At 29.2% G+C, this 19,255-nt stretch overlaps 1 protein-coding gene across 2 annotated transcripts; it reads left to right on the top strand.

Moving 5' to 3' along the window:
• Positions 1-14,598: 14,598 nt before the first annotated feature.
• On the top strand, positions 14,599-18,706 carry IRX9-L (Nucleotide-diphospho-sugar transferases superfamily protein). Of its 2 annotated transcripts, none has more exons than XM_047305947.2 (4): positions 14,599-15,729; positions 17,649-17,898; positions 18,026-18,214; positions 18,459-18,706. In XM_047305947.2, exons 1-3 carry the CDS (start codon positions 14,918-14,920, stop codon positions 18,194-18,196), a joined length of 1,233 nt encoding a protein of 410 aa, XP_047161903.1. In that variant the 5' UTR covers positions 14,599-14,917; the 3' UTR covers positions 18,197-18,214; positions 18,459-18,706. The 2 variants fall into 2 exon arrangements, with proteins under 2 accessions (XP_047161903.1, XP_047161902.1); XM_047305946.2 differs by having other exon boundaries at positions 14,600-15,729; positions 18,026-18,229.
• The last annotated feature ends 549 nt before the right edge of the window (positions 18,707-19,255 follow it).

The following is a 19,255-nucleotide window of genomic DNA, read 5'->3' as shown; positions in this document are numbered from 1 at the left end:
TTGAAAAGGCTTTGGGTGAGACTTTAATTAACATTGTTTGGGTAGTACTTGGATGCATGAGTATTATTTCAGAGTACTGTGAGAGGGGGTAAAATATAAAAATTGGGCGTTTGAGGTTTAAAGCACAACAAACTAGTTTAGGTAACTTAAATAAATTAATTAAAACTGGTTGAGAGTCTTTCCTTGTTGGTAGGATAGAGGGGACTTAAAAACCTGAGTTGACACATCCCTGATCATAGAGCAGCCCTGGCCTGGTCTTGTTAGTTGTGACTAGTTATAGGTTGGGAGCAAACATTATGTGGTAATGAATAATATAACAGGCCCTTTCATAATTAAGGGAGCATTGTAAGTTATTCGGAGGTAATACGTATCATAATATATTATATTAATATATATATATATATATATATATATATATATATATATATATATATATATATATATATATATATATATATTATACGTAACATAGTATATATATTAAATATATGTAACATATTATATGCGTGACATATTATATATTATATTATATATGTAAATTGGTGCATGCAGTGGCTATATATATACATATTTATATATATATATATATATATATATATATATATATATATATATATATATATATATATATATACACGTAATATTAAATTAATTTTTAGTGTTTTATAAATGTTCGAAGGGTATTATGTTACTTAATATTATTATAACATATATATTGTATAGGAGTTTAGGCATTGGAAATAAATTATAAAGATTCTGGTATTGAGAAATTTAGATTAAATTTATGGAGCTATTACTTTTAAACTTGTGATGATTAAGTTAATGTACATTGTTAAGATTATGTATATGTTTGTATGCAATATAAAAGTGAAAGGTTATATGTATATGGTTTCATATGGGTCACGGTTGGTTATAAGTATGGTTGATGGACGTAATTCCATGATCCTCAAGGGAGGTTACATGGTGGTGCCCTGTGGTTGTTGTGATTGACCGTATGAATGGGCGGAGTGTCCTTATGGGGTTTATCCTGACATTCTAATGATCATTCATGCTCAAGTAGAGAGTGATGAGTCATGTGGTGAGAATAGCAGGAGGTCCTAGCCCTAGGTTCTTGGGTGAGTTATAACGGACTAACCTCGGGTGGCAGCTGATGGTTTTCCAGTTACTACATCACCCGGGTGCACAAACCCCTGGAACTTGACATTTCATACTAGTCCGGATGGTCAAATCATGTGGTCGGTCATTTGTATCAGGATAATGCATTCGGTCCTAGTTTGTATTGTGTTATGATCCTTGCATGCTTGAAATACTTGATTGTTACATGCTTATATAAATGTTAAATTGATATGGGTTGTATGATTTTTATATAACTAGTTCACCCTTGTTTGTTTGTGTTTGTGCCTTCTTTGTCTGTGTTTCCTTTTGCGATGATCATCCACTTGGATGTGAGCAGAGGGAGATGAGGCATCTGTGGAGTAGGAGCTGGAGGGTGCCAATGCTGCTGAGTAGCCTAGGAGCTTATAGATTTACCTACTTCTATTCTTTTGAAATACTCTACTCTTTTGTAATTCAAGTTTTAATTTTCTAGCTCTTTTGGAAGGATAAATGTAATCCTATTGTCCTAATCACTTGTCTTAACTGCTTTATCGTATTATACTTGATGACGTCTTATATTATATAATTCCTATATAATTGGGATGTTACATTTAGATATCCATTACTAAATGAATTAAAATTAAAATTTAATTTATATTTTATTAAACTAAATTTAATTAAAATTAAATCATATTTTATTAATTAAATTATTAAAAATAATTTTATATTTATATTTATTTTAATTTATATTATATTTTATATTTTAATTAATTTTGTTTAGATTTTATTTTAAAATTTATAAAATATTTTTTTTGAAATATTTACGAATGTTCATAAATATCCATAGATTTTAAAATATTTTAAAATATTTTTTTAAACGATCATTCAACTAGTAACTAAACAGGTAAAGAATAATTTTTTTTAGATTAATTAATGAATATATATTATTTGTATTGAACCTGTCATTCTCAATCATTACCTATAATATATATTTTTACTTTATATTTAATCAAATTAAGGTTTCAAGTTTTTTAATATTATTTCCTGTATTATTAGGTTTGTAGATAAAGAATGTGTTTGGCTAGACTTTTAATAAATATAAAATATATAATTTTTTAATACAATTTAAATTGGAAGTGATATTTTTGTTTATAAATGATATGATTAATCTAATAATAATTTTTAAAATTATTATATTAAAAGATATTTAAAAATCTATTATATATCACTTATTTACTCCACTTAACTAAAATGTTGGAATTTGTTATTTCATTTCTAAAAAAAAGAAAAAAACATTTTTTAATTATAAAATAACATGCACAACCTGAGTTCTTTCTGGTGTTAATAATATGTTTCTTATTGATTTAATCGTTTTCAAAGTTCTTAATTTTGTTGAGAAGTTTCAATTAGGTTCTTAGTTACTGTTTTTCTCAATTGGATTCTTATTTTCGTAAAATTAAAGCAATCAGGCCCTAGTTTCGTACTAACACTGTTAAAGAGGTGTCGCGTGTTAGTTCCTAGTTTTTTGGAATTTTTAATTACTTTTTAATTTTTAATTTGTATTTATTGTTACCACGTGTCAAACTGGTACGTGACAATGACAATGTGACATGGCACTGACAGTTTGGTCCTTGTATTTTTATTTTGTCTAGATTTGGTTCCTCTATTTTTATTTTGTCTCAATTTAGTCCTAGTTTTAAAAATTAAACAATTTTGTCCCTTTCCAAATTCAAACAAAATTTAAAAATTGTACATAAATCTTAACAAATATTTTTATTAAATATTTTTTACAATATTAAGTTTGTTTATATTTTTATTTAATTAATTATATAAATGTTAATTATGTTATTATATAAGAGTTAAAAGAAAACAATGACACAACATGGTGGTGTGAATTTTCGTGGAGAAAAATGGAAAATCATGAAATTTAAAATATCAATTTATATAATTAATTACCGTTTTCACAAAAAAAATTTCCAATTTTTTATTTTAAAAAAAAGGTGAAATTTCACATAAATAATTTGTTCAGTGAGTTAATTCATTTCGAAAATTCACACCAACATGTTATGTCATTCTTTTTTTAAACTTTTATAGGTATATTTAAATAACATAATTAACATTTATATAATTAAGTAATATAAATATAATTAAACTTAATCTTGTTAAAAATATTCAATAAAAATATCAATTTTAATAAAAATATTTGTTAAGATATATGTACAATTTAAAAATTTTGTTTGAATTTGAAGAGGGACAAAATTGTTTAAATTTTAAAATCAAGACTAAATTGAGACAAAATAAAAATACATGATTCAAATTGAGACACAATAAAAATACAGTGTCAAATTGAGACAAATGCAATGATGAAAACGACACGTGGCACTGTCAGTGTCATGTCACACTGTCATTGCCAAGTGGCACAATATCAGGAAATGGCACGTGGCACCTCCTTTAACGATCTTAATACGGAACTAATGGCAAAAACCTAATTACTTTAATTTTTCGAAAATAAGAACCCAATTAAGAAAAAAAAACTAAAAACCTAATTGAGACTTCTCAACAAAATTAAGAACCTAATTACTTTAATTGATGCCGGTTAAGGTTGTCACTGATGATGAAAGTGATGGTATGATGAAAATGACATGGATATGTGGTGTGCAGTGATGCTTATAGGAAAGAAGATAAACAAAGGAGAAGAAAAAAATAGGTGGAAAAAGAAATCATATCACATATTTTACCAAAAGATTTGGATTGTCGATAATTACTGATGAATATTTGTATTTATTGATAAACTTTAGCGATGATTTCTTTATCAACGAATTTCTATCTATTGGTAGTCAATAATTTACAGTTAATTATCATCAACAAATATAGATACGTGATTTTGTTTTACAGTATCAAACTAATTTTTATCTAAGTTATAACCTCTAAATGAAATATTTTAATTATCTTTTAGTCAAATAAGTAGGTAACTAATTTGGTGGTATTATCAAACACATTCAATATCTTTTCATCCTTAAAAATGTGTAAAATATAAAGTAAAAATGAAAGAAATATGTTTCAACATGTACTTTGAATCAAACTTGATTAATTGCCTCCTGGTATATATTTTCATATTAATAAATATAAGCTCCGTTATTAAGTCGTACAAAAAATCAAGTTCCTAATTTGAGTATCTTTCTTCGTTGATAATGGGTTAAAAGGTACATGCATGATAGATGGGAGAGTCTTCAGTTTTTGAAAAATATTTTTACACATACAAACACAAAAAACATGTTAGTATGTATGGAATAAAAAAAACTTAAATAATATAAAGAAAATCTATAATCTTATTATCTTTAAAAAAAAATTAAAAAAAGTACCATCAATTATTTTATTATGTGAATTGGACTTTTAGTATACTTTTTTATTATTACGAAGGAGAAGTGGGAGTGACATGGCCTAGCCTATATATTAACGCGAAACAGAGGAAAAACCTAGGAAGGCAAAGTCTTTGTTTACGACCGATGATTTTGGAGACGAATTGCACGGCTCATTACATATACATTCATGCATCTTCCATTTTTTCCACCCATCACATTGTTATTTCATTTCCTATTTCCTAGGTGGGAGTGAGGTGTCTTGTCTACCTGCAACACCTTCACCTCCACCAATCATTCTTATATATATTCTCCATTTTCAACTCAAATCCACTCAAAATACTTTACTCAATAACATTTTCTCACTTTCACAATCTCATTTTCTTCTTAATCATATCTACAAAAAAACCATCTTGCTTGCTCATGCAACAACATTCTACACTTAAAAATACATAATTTGAGAAGGGTTGTGAGCATGCATGAAGAAGATGCAGACGAAGAATGAATAATTGGAGTGAAGGACGAAAAAGAAGAACAGAGAGCACGCTGCTAATACTAGAATAGTCAATAGAATAGATAATAGTATAGATAATAGAATAGGTTAAGTTGAAAGTACCATTTCAAAGATGCCAATCCTGTGATATTCAGCACTACCTTCTCTTAACTCATACTGGCCCATTTTCTGCATGCTATAACTCACATCAACTTCACTCACTTGCCCCACAACATTGTCTTAATCAACAAAAAGGAATTAATTGCCATCAACATTAAACCGTTTAATAATAATAATATCACTAGTATATTGTGATATTATTTTGCATGGCGTGGCATCGGTACGGTACAGTTTGACTATTTTCATGGCTTCTGCAATATCCATCAAATGAAACAATGTTTCGTATAGGAAAGCTATAGGAATAGGATAAGAGAATGTAAGTTTGAGAGTGAATGCGTGCATTGGTACAATAAGCAGAAACAAAAATGTCATTCTGGCAAAACTGGACTTTAGGCTTTATTGCTTTAGGCCATGGACAACTAGGTTTTCTTCTTTTCTGTGAAATGAGAGAGACAACTGGTAATTAATTCTAGTTTTTTTTTAATGAGAATTATGCATTCATTTTATGAAAACAACGCAAAATTTGAATGTCTTAAAACAAATGCCAAAATATGGAGAATAAGGACATAGCTTATTTATTAGGATATGGATGAAGATGCAGACTTTATGAAGAAACACGTGGATACTCTAGAATTAATTAAAGTGTGCAGGTTTAAATGAGAAAGTGATATATGTCCCTTCAATAAATCTGCCTTAGATACTCTGAAAAAGAATAAAAGAGTAATAAAATAACAAAATTTAGATTAAGCTCTTTATATTTCTGCCATCAGACTTTTTTTTATTGACATGCAAATTAATTAAATAAGCAGTTTTTATTGAATACGTATTCACGATTTTAAATGAATGTATAGCAATGTAACATCATAGAGTTGAAGAAATTAGTAATAAAATATTTTAAGTTTTATGTATAATAAAGTTTCGTTTGTGAATGTGATATCAACTTTGATCGGTATCAGTTTGTTTTTCTTTCTTTCTTTTTTTGTTTTGTAATTCATGATTGGTTTGACCATATAGTTTTGTGTTAGTTGAAGTGAAAGTAAAGCAACAAGAATATGTCAAATTGGCAATTAATTGCCACCGCCTACCCAATGTAGTAGTGATTGTTTGAGATTTTATCAGTTTTTTGTTGCATTTGACCAGTTTTCATTTGTGGTCGTGTTTTGACCATATGTCTTGCTGGGTGCATGGCCCACTATTAAAAAATCAACATAATTAATTCTTTGAATTAATAACTGATTAAGAATTAGTGCGCCAAAACGAAAAGCGATTTCTGCAGAAAAGGAAATCCAAGAAGCTATAAACACCAATCAATGTTATGCATAGATACTAAAACTAATTCATTCAACACAAAAAAGCACAAAGAAAGTAATCATCATATACTAACATAGCTCCTTCTTTTTCCTTTTAGTTTGTGAGTGGGGTTTGCAAAGTGCAAAGGCAATTATATTATTATTATTATTATTATTATTCATTTCAATTCTAAGGTACAATTTATATGAATTAATGTTCATTGGTTTTTTAAAAACGCAAAGAGAAAAGTGAGATTTTTTGGAGTGAATTTGAAAGGCCTAAGTTGCCCTAGAAAAGAATATGTACTCGTATTGTTTAAGAAGTCTTGTGAGCTATAAATTTGGGATACGGAAGCTTAGTATATGGTAGCCATGGCTCAATTGCAATAAGATAATTGAGAGCTAAGAAAAGAGAGAAAAAGTAAAAGATTGTGTCCATCTTTTTGTCTTTCAAGTAAAGCGTTTTGACTTGAATTTGGACCGAGTCATGGTGTGGTTTATTTATGCGTAATGCATTGATTCTTCTGATCTTGGCATTGAGTAATACGGAAGCATACATTAACATTCTCATCACCTGCGTATCAACTTCTTCAACTTCTATCTTAGAAGCTAAGACAACATTCAAGACCAAGATAACATTAATTAAATCTATAAAAACGAATTAAATAAGCCAACTTTTATTTACTTTCATCAACCTCCAACTCATTTTTTCAACACGTTGCTCTCGTAACAATACAGCTCCATCAATAAGACAATGCCATCAAAGCATTATATCTAACGTAAGAAAATTACCCTCTACCTGTAAATTAATGGCTTTTACTTCTTGCACTCCCATAATTTCTTCGTGCACACCCTCAAGATTTCAAAATATCCATTTTACCTTCTTTTCCGAATACATATTTCGGAAATACATAAAATATATTTCAGAATGCATATAATAATGTCTTTCAAAACGTTTTTGGGGAAAAGAACTTTCTTAAACTCGTGAAATGTGCTTGGAAAAGAACTTTTCCAAACACACGAAATGCGTCATGAAAAGAGTTTTCTGGTTTTTTTTTTTTTTTTACATTTTCTATTCTTCATGTGAAACATTATCTCTTTCTTCTTGTTCCTTTTTAGCAACAATACAGTAGTGACAGTGGGATGCAGTGGTGAAGAATGTTTTCATCTTATTGTAAGGGTATAATTAGCAATAGTGGGGTGCCGGACGTAATGATTTAAAATTAAATTCAACTATTGGGCTTCGTTGCTGGACCTAAACTCTCCTGCTAAATGAACACTCTTGAATTTTCAACCTTCTTAGCAGTGCTACCTCTTTGGGCTTTCGTTAATTTTATCTTATTAAAACTTTGGGTATTGCTTTCTACACCCTATCAAATTTCTGTTTCACCCCACCAAAAAGTTATGGGAAAATTTTTTCTGACAGGGAAAAGTGATTATTTTGCGGGAAAGAATTTCTGGAGGTATTTATTGTGTTTAGAAAAATAAATTTTGAAAATGATAGGTGAAGGAAGAAATTTGATAGGGTGTACTTTTGATGTTTGATATGATGTAACGAGAATAAAAAACAATAACATATGCTTACAGTGCATTCTAGTCAAATTCTTAAAGCATATGTATTCGTAGATAACATGCCAACTAATGCATAACCATAAAATTAATATCAAAGGGATCAACGCTATCTTGATTAATTTCGTACATATGAACTGTTACGAGATAAAAGAAAATGATTTCTCACCTTATATTCGGATTTCCAATTGAGGCTTTCACTTTCCGAACAAGCTGGCAATAAAGAATGGGTCATTTCTTTTTGCACCCCTATTTTCCTTCTACACTCTTATAAATATGAAAGTCTTCATTTTGTTCTTTTTTATTTATGGAAAAATGAGTTTTAGATTTTTGGTATAAAAAATATTGTATTACACAATTTGGAGCAATTTTGTACTTTCGAATGAAAAAATTTGAAAGTCATTTCTAGCTTCCATATTAACAAATTCAGAAGTCACTTTTCTTCTTGAAAAAAAAATTGAATTGCACAATTTTAAAGTAATTTTTTCATAAAAAAAAATAAGTTTTTGGATTGTGTGATTTAGAAGTGTTTTTGAGACTACACAACTTAAAAGTTAGTTTTTACATTTAATAAACTTGCAAATTACTTCCTGAAGTCATTGTTGAGGGTCATAAGGAATCTCACCATAATGTAGTTTGATTTCTTCTAAGAGGAAAAAACATGAAAGATATACAATGTATGACCAAAAGAAGACACCCGCGAGAAGATGACAAAAATTAAGGACATTTATACTTTTTACACACCCATAAGGAGGTCCAGAAAGATATCATGGACGTGCAAGAAGAAATTCAAAAGGGGGGTGTAAGAAGCAATAGCCTGGAGAGAAGTACGGCTGTATAGCCCATAAATATTTTTATACAGGAATTCATTTTATGAAAATTTGAATACGGATGTCGGTAAACAGAGGAAGAAATTCAATTATGTCCGTCAAATCTTGTTTAAGAAATTGAAAACAATAAGCAGAGAAGAACATAATATGTTAAAAAAATATTACAAATAATGTACAATAATGGTATTTTTTATTAATATATATTTTTATGCTCTTTGTTTTTCTTGGAACTATTTTCGGGTATGGATTAAACTTCAACCCATTTTGAAAAGTACAATAGTTAATATTTTAGCACTTTTGAATTTGATGTATTATTTAAATTGTAAGTAATTTTGGAAAATAATTTTAAGAAGCATTAAAGATTAAACTTAAATACATTTTTGCATGTATTTCTCCCAATCAAATTTAAAAGTTAATTTTAAGTGATACTATGTTATATTCAGGAAAATATTTAGTGTAAAATATCGAGGTAATACTTCAATTCCGATTGAAATCAACGTCTATCTAAAAATTAACACATACCATATAGTAATTTTTTTTTAAAGTAGACAGTTGTTATATATATATAAGTTATACTGTTTAGGACAACCTATTGTCAATCTAACATATTGCTATAACTATTATATTCATTTTTTAAAAATATATTAAATTTATACAAAGATCCAAACTTGAACTTATCTATGTTTTTTTTTAAAAAAAAAATAAATTCGTGCTCTAATGCAAAACTATATTTTGATGTAAATTGCCACGATGTTAGACTTTTTTTTAAAAGAGTATTATATTTTGTTAAAAATATGTTCATAGAAAATAGACAAGTTTCGATTTACTTTTATAGAATCGAACATGCTTTTTTTATCCCATTTTAGTGTTAAATTATTACAAAGTAAATCTTAAAAAAGAAAGTGAAAAAGTAAAATCATTTATATCAGGAAACAATTAATGAAAAAATTATAGTAATTTAATAGTGCGATAAAATAAAATTGATGATATAATATTATATTTATAAAGTACTAAACACAATTTAATTAGTACGATAAGATAAAATTGCTGGCTAATATGGGAAGATATGTATGTTCTAAAAAGTAAACAAAATCCAAATAAAAAAAAAGTTTGACATTTAGCAAAGTCAACTTGGGGATGATGAAAGAAAAGAGCAACATCTGTAAGGCAGTGTTTGGATGGAGCAAAAGAAGAAAACATTAGGTGTGATGGAGATTCTTTAAACACGTAATAAATAGATGAAACAAAATTTAACTTTTACTGATGGAGATTGTGTTGAGTTATAAAAGGAAATTCAAACAACAACCCTAATCAGAAATGAGAAGAAGCAGTGTCATAGATTGTTGTTCATGGAATTTGATGTAGAGAATCAAGTGCTCCTATTATTGTTGACAGACCTTTATTCTTTATTACTTATTTATTATAAAAGCAATTACACGTTGTATTTTTTATTTTTTTATTTTTTTGTCGGAAGAAGATGAACCGACACTTGATATTTTAAATAGTTATTTTTTTTTTAATAAAATTATACATACTTTTATTTGTAGCAAATGCTTTTTATACGTGGAATATAATTGATGATGTGCTCTTTATTAACTTTTCTTATTTTAGAACTGTTTATGTTTTCAAAATAATCTGTATTTATTTTTACTCCAGAAAATGGATTTTTTATTTTTAGTCACCTCATTCTAAACTATGTTAATTCTAAAAGAAAACTAAAAGATCGTGTTGTTAAAAATTAATCAAAATTCACCGTGGGAATATGATATTTTTATTTATTTTTTTAATAATGTAGAATCTATTTTTATAATACGCTAACAATTGCTGAATTGAAAATATTTCATTTAACCATTGTGCTAATTAAAGCAATAAATAACTCACTGTAATCCAATTAATTAGATATTACAACTAAAGGGTACGTTATATCTTGCTAATACTTTTAAGAATTTATAGTATATTTAATGAAAATGTATTAAATATATTAATATATTTCATGTATAAAAGTATTTAATGTTTCTATTTAGAAACTGAAGAAGTAATTAATAAAAATTGAAATTATTTTTTTAGGACTGCCGTTGTTAAAATCATATAATTTTGTATCTTTGTATTTTATTTTTTAACCTTCGAACATTTTTCTTGAAATTGCTTACATGTTATTCAAGTTAAGTAACTTGACATTATCACGAAAACAGATGACCTTTTTATTATTTTTTAAATATGACCCGATTAAGAATTAAAATAAATTTAAATGAAATAAAGAATTGTTTATGTAAATAAAGAAATGGCTTGTTAAAAAGTTAAGAAATCTACTTTGACAGCGGTTGCCAAAAATATATATATTTTTTTACAGCAAGAATTAAAAAAAAAAATGAGAGCCTAAATCAAAATTTTGTATTAATGCTGTTTTCTGGAAAATAAAATTACTTTTAAGAAAATTGGAAAAACGTTACGTTAAATTTAATTGTTTTTAAGCGTTACATACACTGGTAAAATATATTAATGATTAAGCTGTTTGATAAGCGTATGTAAAACTATTATGAAGAAAGATGTTTAATAAAAAAAAATTATATTTATAACCAAACATAAATAACTTTTGTTTCTAACAATTATTTGTTTTAATTTTTTTAAAGAACGCTTTATGTGACCGTTTCTGGTTTTCGTCCCTCTTCCAAACTAAGGTACAATTTAGTCCTCAATCTTTAAAAAACGTTCGTTTTAGTCGAAAAAACGAACGTTTTGAGGACTAAAACGAGGACTAAAAACAAAATTTTGAGAACTAAAACGAACGTTTTTCTAAATAATGAGGACCAAATTGTACCTTACTTTGGAAGAGGGACGAAAACCAGAAACGGCCAATAGTTTAGGGACTAAAAACATATTTAACCCTTAAATAAATTAGTCCAAATTCACTTAGAAATGAATCGCACTTTATATTTGAATAAAACCAGTTCTTTTAGATTCACTTTCGAAGTGTATTTTTTCAATTAGAAAACTCTCCCCTGTTGGCTATATTTCCTTTTTTCTAATAATTTTACACGATATTTTATTATTACTTTTTTTTTCTTTCTAATATTACACTTGTTCGTATTTTTTTACTTTTTTTTGTTTTTGTGAAAATGTAATGTAGATCATCTCATTATTGCTAAGGCATTTATACAAATAAAAAGAATACCAACCAAAATATGTTATTTAATTTAAACCAAAAAATGAATTGACGAAAGATGTATCATACATACATGACAATAAAAATCATCAACAATCATATTTAATTTTTTAAATTCTAAAAATATTATTGAAATTTATTTTTACTCTTAATAATTTATAGGATACCTAACTATGTATATTTTGATAATAATTATCTTAAAATCACATCAATGCTAAATTATTATTAAACAATGTAAATTTATTCTATATTACCCATGCGTAATCATTAAACTTTAATAAAAGGATTTGAAAAATAAAAAGCATTATTTTACATTAAATTGTTAAAACCAGAGCAACACTCCTTGTGTTTTTTACTCTCCATTAAAAAGTTGAAGTAAGTTGACTACTTTTGGGTTTTAATGGCTAATATTGAATAATCTTTAATTCTTTGTTGACTTGAATAGATTTTGGGAGAGTAATTAATTGAATTTGAGAGGATTTGAAGATAATTTTTTTTATTATTTATTTGAGTGAATTTGAAGATAAGTAAGAGTGAATTTGAAATTGATTGATATGACATATTAAAAAAATTTGATTGATATGACAGATTAAAAGAATTTACTTTCAAATCCACTCTCATGTGCTTTCAAATCCACTCAAATAAACAACAACAAAATTTATTTTCAAATTCTGTCAAATTCATTCAATCACTTCGTCCAATCCATTCAAGTGAAAAAAACTAAATGAAAGTTTAATGAAAAAAAATTACACTTTTTTATCATAGGACAATTGTTTATTTTAAAATTAAAAGTAAAAAACTACCGTACTTTTTATAAGATTATATCATAAGACGATTTCATAATGCTAATAACCGAGTTGGAGAGATTCACTATCAAGAACTAATGTCTTTTGACTATCATCTCCACAATACAGACAACTATCAACCTATGTTAGTATTAAAAACACAAAGCCAAGAGATTTATGAACATCGAACATTGTCTCAGTATCGATATATTACTAGTAAAAAAACGTTTTTTTAAGACATTATATACATATCGGTTTTATTAAAATCGAAACATATAAAAACGCTTTTAGGAAAGTTATATCCCATGGGTCAATATACATGATTCGTATTTTATATCCTACTAACCCAAATATTGACTCAAAGAAAATCTATCATTGCCTCAATTTAACACGTGCTTTTTGTTATATTTTTAGACACGAAGTGTACGAGATTTTTATTTTAAGCTCTTCGCGGGTTGTTAAAGATTTGACGTTCACTCAATATTTTCTTTTGTATTTTTATTTTCTAATTTTGGATCATTAAATTGAATAATACATTACTGTTTTTTAAATAAATTATCTGTCGCTTTTACTATTTATAATATATAGTTTGTTAAATACACACGATTTCTTCAGGTGCTTTTTACGTGTTTTTCTGCTGTCAATGCATATAATTTTAACAAAAACAAAGGGCACGAGATGAAAATATGCCAGAAATACAAATAGAAGGATTTTTTTTTATTTAGTTTACATTTATAAGTAGAAGGATTCTAAAAGAAAAAGGTATTCAATTATAATTTTTGTCATTCATAAAATACTGGGTAAGAAATATTTAACTAATATATATATATATATATATATATATATATATATATATATATATATATATCTTTATTAAAAGTAATTTTTAATAACTTTTCCGTCTCTTTATAATAAAAGTAATATTATACATTTAATTATATTATTGAAAAATAAATTAAAAATTATTATTCTAGACAAAGTTATAAGCCTATTCATTTAAAATATAATATATATTTTAATGCTGTGTATTATTTTGATAAAAGAAAATATAGACCACGGAAATAGATAAAAAATAAGTTGAAAAAAATACGTGAAAAATAAATTTGAATGTTTAATTATTTTGTAGAATAAAAATATTTTTTAAAGTAGTAAGTTCATAAAAAAAAAACAAGTAGAAAGATAAATAATTAACATAGATAAAAAAATAAAAAAATATGTTTCATCATTTTCCTAAAATTAACTCTCCTTCTTTTCAATCAAACAAATTAACTCTCTACCATTTTTGTACCTGATCTCAACTAAACAAGCTCTGGTCTTAGTAAATATGCATCTTTAATTAGATACTAAAAGTTCAATTTCTTAACCACATTCTTTTTATATTCCTTAAAATTCAATAAAAAATTACAATTTAGTCAATCTGACCTTTCATTTACTATTTTTAGCCTTAATTTAATGATTATTCCTTAAAAGAAAAAATTTACTAAAAGAAATATATTGAAAAATATATTATTAATGATTTTCAAAACTGAACTTTTTATATATCGATAGTTTATAGTTGAATAGTAGCGTGAAATTGTAAGAGTGCGAAACATTTCTCTTTTCTATTTTAAACAAATAATATAGTAATTAATAAAAATTATTTTTCATGTTTTTTAAATTAGAGAATATATTATTCAATGTTGACAATAATTTTTTAACACATTTTATTATTGATTATAATTTAATAAAAGGTAAAGGTCATGTTTTTTAATAAAACTTAAGGGTACTAAAAGTTGTTCAATTTAAAAATAAAAAACTTTGAGAAATTAATATTTTTGATTTATTTTAATGTATGTAATGAGGTTTGGTTGTTTTTACGAGTTGCCCAGTGTGACCTTTGAGACGTATTTCGTTTTAGCCCGGAGGTGCACCTGGTCTTTAAATGGTACCCGAACCCGACCCGGATGTTTCTTTGTCTCGTGTTCTCTGCATAGAAGCGACTCATAACTCTGTATTTAGCAATAGATCTATCGTCTCGTTCTTTCTGGTTTCACTAAATTCTCTCTTCAAATACTTTCTCTCTAATTCAATCCCTAATCTCATAGGGTTCTGGATCTTTATCCCATTCTTTTCAATCTCTGATCCTTCCCTCTCACTCCCTCATGTAGTGTTTTTTCAATTTCAGTTACCGCCATAAATTCATTTTTCTTTTTTTTTCTTCAATTTTTTAAATTAATGGCCTCGTTTCGGCGGACACTGTCGCCGGCGTATCCCGATCGCCAGTACCTAAACGGTTCGTTTCCGGTTTCCTCTCCCACGCATAAGCTCGCTTCCGGGAACGCCAAGTACTCGTCGCCGTTACCGGCTCTTGCGGCGGCGTTTCGGCGACTCGTCGGCGGTGTTTTCACGCGCCGGCACGGTCGGAAAGGGCAGTGGAGACGAGCGGCGTTCAGGTGCGTTCTGTGTTTCTTCGTAGGGTTCTTGCTAGGCATGTTTCCCTTCGGCCACATGGCGGAGGACATTCGGTCGCACGAAATCTCGTTCGAGATGAAGCCGCCGCTGCCGCATTCGAACAACGCGCAGCAGCTTCTCCAGGAAGATCGCGTTCTGCGGAATCGCGTCGATGAGGGTTTCGTGATCGATCCGGTGAGCCTAAGCGCGGAGAGGGAGAGGCAGGGTGATGGGTTCGATCTTGTGCCGAGGAAGCCGCTGATTGTGGTGACGCCGACGTACGGCCGAGCTTTTCAGGCGTATTTCCTGAACCGGTTGGGGCAGGTGTTGCGGCTGGTGCCGCCGCCGGTGGTGTGGATTGTGGTGGAGATGAAGGCGGCGTCGATGGAGACGGCGGAGGTACTGAGGAAGACGGGAGTGATGTATAGGCATTTGGTGTGCAATAAGAATTTGACGGATGTGAAGGACAGGGGGGTTCATCAGAGGAACACAGCGTTGGAACACATTGAGCGTCATAGGCTCGATGGGATTGTTTACTTTGCGGACGATGATAATGTGTATTCTCTTGAGTTGTTTGACTCCTTGAGAGACATCAGGTGCTTACTTTGCTTCTAGTTGATTGGACTATCGGTTTTTGTTTTGTTTTTTTAATCTTCTTGGGCTTTCTAATTAGTTGGTATCATGGTGTTGTGTTTGCATTTGATCCATGTTATCTTGCATTTCTGGAGTGGTAATTGTTGTTGTTGCTAGTATGAAACTGAGTTTTTACCACTTCTTTGTTAGTTGCCTCAAGTTACTTACCACTGGCTCTAAGCGGTTGGCACGCCTGCTTTTTGGTAGCATTTGGCCTTTAGGTTTCGCTTAATTTAAACATCAATTTAGATAATTGAAATATGATTGACTTTGGAGGTTAACTGAGGGAAGCGACCGTGGGATTCCATTCTTGGGGTCTAATGTGTTTTGGGGAACGCATTTGACAAATTACTCTTATTTTGTTTAGGTTTGATTTAAATAATTACACTACTATATTTGTATATTTAGCTTTAGGATATATGGCATCTCGGCAATAAAGTTGATACAACTGTCCTTTTTTGTGGTGTTGATTCATACTTTCTTTTACTTTTAAAAATATATAGGCCCAATTCATATAAACTTCGTAATAAGCATTTTATAAGGGAAGAACTAGGAAGGCAAGTGATTCAACTTTTGAATTAGATGAGACAGTGTCTAAAATAGCTAAAGTGGAAAAGTTGATTTTAACTCGTGAAAAATGTTTAATATTGATTTATGAAACTTCCTTATTTTCTTTTACAAGTGAGAAGTTTATTCAAGCTAGATCGCAATGAACCTTTTTTGATGTACATTTGCCTTTTTATAGACTTAACACAACTTTTAATATACTTGAGTTTTTCTTTATTCTATTCTTGCACCAAAATCTGCTATGTCCCAAATTTTCAGTAGAGTGGAAAACAATGGTTCTTGGTTTGTGGTTTCTTGAAGGCACGAGCTATTCTTTTTATTATTTTAAGTAGTATTCTAATGTCGTTTCTTCTTGTGGGACTTTTGCCATTTGTGCATCTTTGATAGTCATGTAGCTTCCCCCCCCCAATTGATATGTTTTTACTCGTAATAGCAGTAATGTTATATTGTCTTTGTTTTTGTCTTCAAGAATTTACAAGGGAAAGGGAGAAAACAACAAAAACCTTGTTTTCACTATTTTCTTTGCTAATTCTTGAAAACAGAGAACTAAGTAAGGTGACGTTTATGGAATCATTCGAGAAAACATGTTTACTGAATGAAAACCAAAATCTAACCAAATCTTGCTTTACATTCTCCTTTTTTTTGTTGACTTAAAGTTTTGGGGAGTGGAAGTTCCATTCCAAGGTTAGAGCTAGTCACAAACCTCAATTGTTCTAATAACGAGCTTCTGTCCCAAAAACGGAGCTTTGTTGGTGCTATTCTCATCCGTATGGTTTAAAAATAGTTTTTATGTAAATATGAAATTAAAGAATTCCCACGCATCTTTATCTTTATTTATGAAGATTCCATTTTACCTTCAACTTCAAAGTAACTTTAAGATTAGAGAAAGAGATTTAACTTAAACTTCGTTTGTAGCCACTCTTCCTGCTTGGTGAGCAATTTCCTTTTAAGTGAGATCCCATGGTGGTGCCTAGGAACTAGTTGAGTAGTTGCAACTAGGTCAAACAGCTTGTGGTTTGGACTTGTGTCCTAATCCCATAGGTGAAATCTTCCGGTAGTCCCAAAATGTCATAAGCGCCCTGCCCACTAGTGTTGGGGGTGCCTACTCATTCTATATTTTAGTCACCAAATACGAAAAGCCAGGTTAAAAGCTACCTATTACCTAAATGAATTCAAGTATTTGGAATTGTTAATAACGTTAAGCTTTCTTTGAGTCATATCTGTTGGTTTTATGTTTGTGCAACATGTAATAATGAATTATGTCCTCTATTGTAAATTTGTATTCCTACGTTCTAATGTTGAACTGATTTTGTAGCCGCTTTGGCACTTGGCCTGTTGCCATGCTTGCACCAAGCAAGAACAAGGCCATTTTGGAGGGTCCTGTATGCAATGCAAGCCAAGTGATCGGATGGCATACAAATGAGAAAAGTAAAAGACTTCGTAGATTTCATGTTGATATGTCTGGATTTGCATTCAACAGCACAATCTTGTGGGATCCAAAACGATGGAGGCGCCCTTCTTTAAATCCCATTAGACAGTTAGACACAGTGAAGGAAGGTTTTCAAGTATGATTTATGTTCTATGTCTTTTATCTGACATTCGGTTGGTCTTACTATTTACTATCGTTTTAGCCGTTTAATATCATCAGCAATTCTTATAGTCATTAAACTCATGAGACTTTTGGTTTGACAGGAGACCACCTTTATAGAACAATTAGTGGAAGATGAAAGTCAAATGGAAGGCTCACCTCATGGCTGTTCCAAAATAATGAATTGGCATCTTCATTTAAGTGCTCATAATACAGTTTACCCAAAAGGTTGGGTGCTTCAGAAAAACCTAGATGCTATCATACCTGTCAAGTAATCCTCCACCAATTCTATTGTGAGTGTGTGATAGGTATGATCTGATTTGTAATGTGCATATAGAAACTTATCTGTAATTCTCAAAGCGAATGCAGGATGCATTTTAAAGTGATACTGAAGAAACAAGAATACTTGAGAAATTTTGCTCCTCTCGGGCCTCTCATCAACTTGAAATTCATTTAGTTTGAGAAAATCTTAAAAGGTTTAATAATAGCTTTAACCTCATGCGAGACAAAATTAACTTGGCTTTTTGTTCATGACAGTTAGCCCATATTTGGTATTGGTTCATCACAGAATATATGGATGCATGAGTTAGCCACCATTGGCACTAATGCATTGTGTCGCCGGGCCACACTGGAACAGGCTATTGACTTTGTTCCCGAAGTCTCTTGCACAAAAATGTTTGCAAGGGAAAATTTTTGCTGTTGTAAAGTATGTGTACCTTATTTCTTTGGGAGAAATAGATTCTTTGAGAAGAAAAAAAAAAGAACTTTTACTCGATTGTTGGATTTCAATATTATACACAGCTATGTATAGGTGGATATCATCTGGGGCCAATTAATGGCGTCCCATACCGTTTCTGATTTAGGCCGTACATCAAAATCTGCAGAGGGTAATGTCTCAAATGTACACTCTTTTCCTCTTATTCTTTCAATTCATGCAATTCTTCTCACCACTTGCTTAATTGCCCTGTTAAATCTTCAATATATTTCAAGTCTATCAGTCTACACGAAGCATTTTCCCCTCTTATTTTACTGTTTAAACATAATTATCATTTTAAATTTTATGCGTGAAAGATTATTTTATAAAAATAATCTTATTCAAGTTAGCATATATGAGTGTTTTAATTTCACATTTTTAAAACTTTATATTAGAATGGTCAGATTATAACTTCTAAAATTCAATTCATGTTTGTCTGTTTAAAAGGTAATATTAAGATTCAATGTTAAAAATATTGAAAATTAGATTAACTAAGTTTATGATAGTATTTATAAAGTATAGAAATATAATTAAAGGATGACATGCTTGATACAAAAAAACTACATAAAAAAGTTTAATT

Source organism: Vigna umbellata, chromosome 2 (genome assembly GCF_029865625.1).
Source record: "Vigna umbellata cultivar VRB3 chromosome 2, Vumbellata_1.0, whole genome shotgun sequence".
Lineage (NCBI taxonomy): Eukaryota > Viridiplantae > Streptophyta > Magnoliopsida > Fabales > Fabaceae > Vigna > Vigna umbellata.
This window is presented reverse-complemented; position numbering and strand designations above follow the sequence as displayed.

Coding starts and splice junctions, on each gene's coding strand:
- IRX9-L (XM_047305947.2), top strand. CDS start 14,918: ATGGCCTCGTTTCGGCGGACACTGTCGCCGGCGTATCCCGATCGCCAG. Junction 15,730..17,648: donor GACTCCTTGAGAGACATCAG/GTGCTTACTTTG, acceptor CTGATTTTGTAG/CCGCTTTGGCACTTGGCCTG. Junction 17,899..18,025: donor CAGTGAAGGAAGGTTTTCAA/GTATGATTTATG, acceptor TTGGTTTGACAG/GAGACCACCTTTATAGAACA.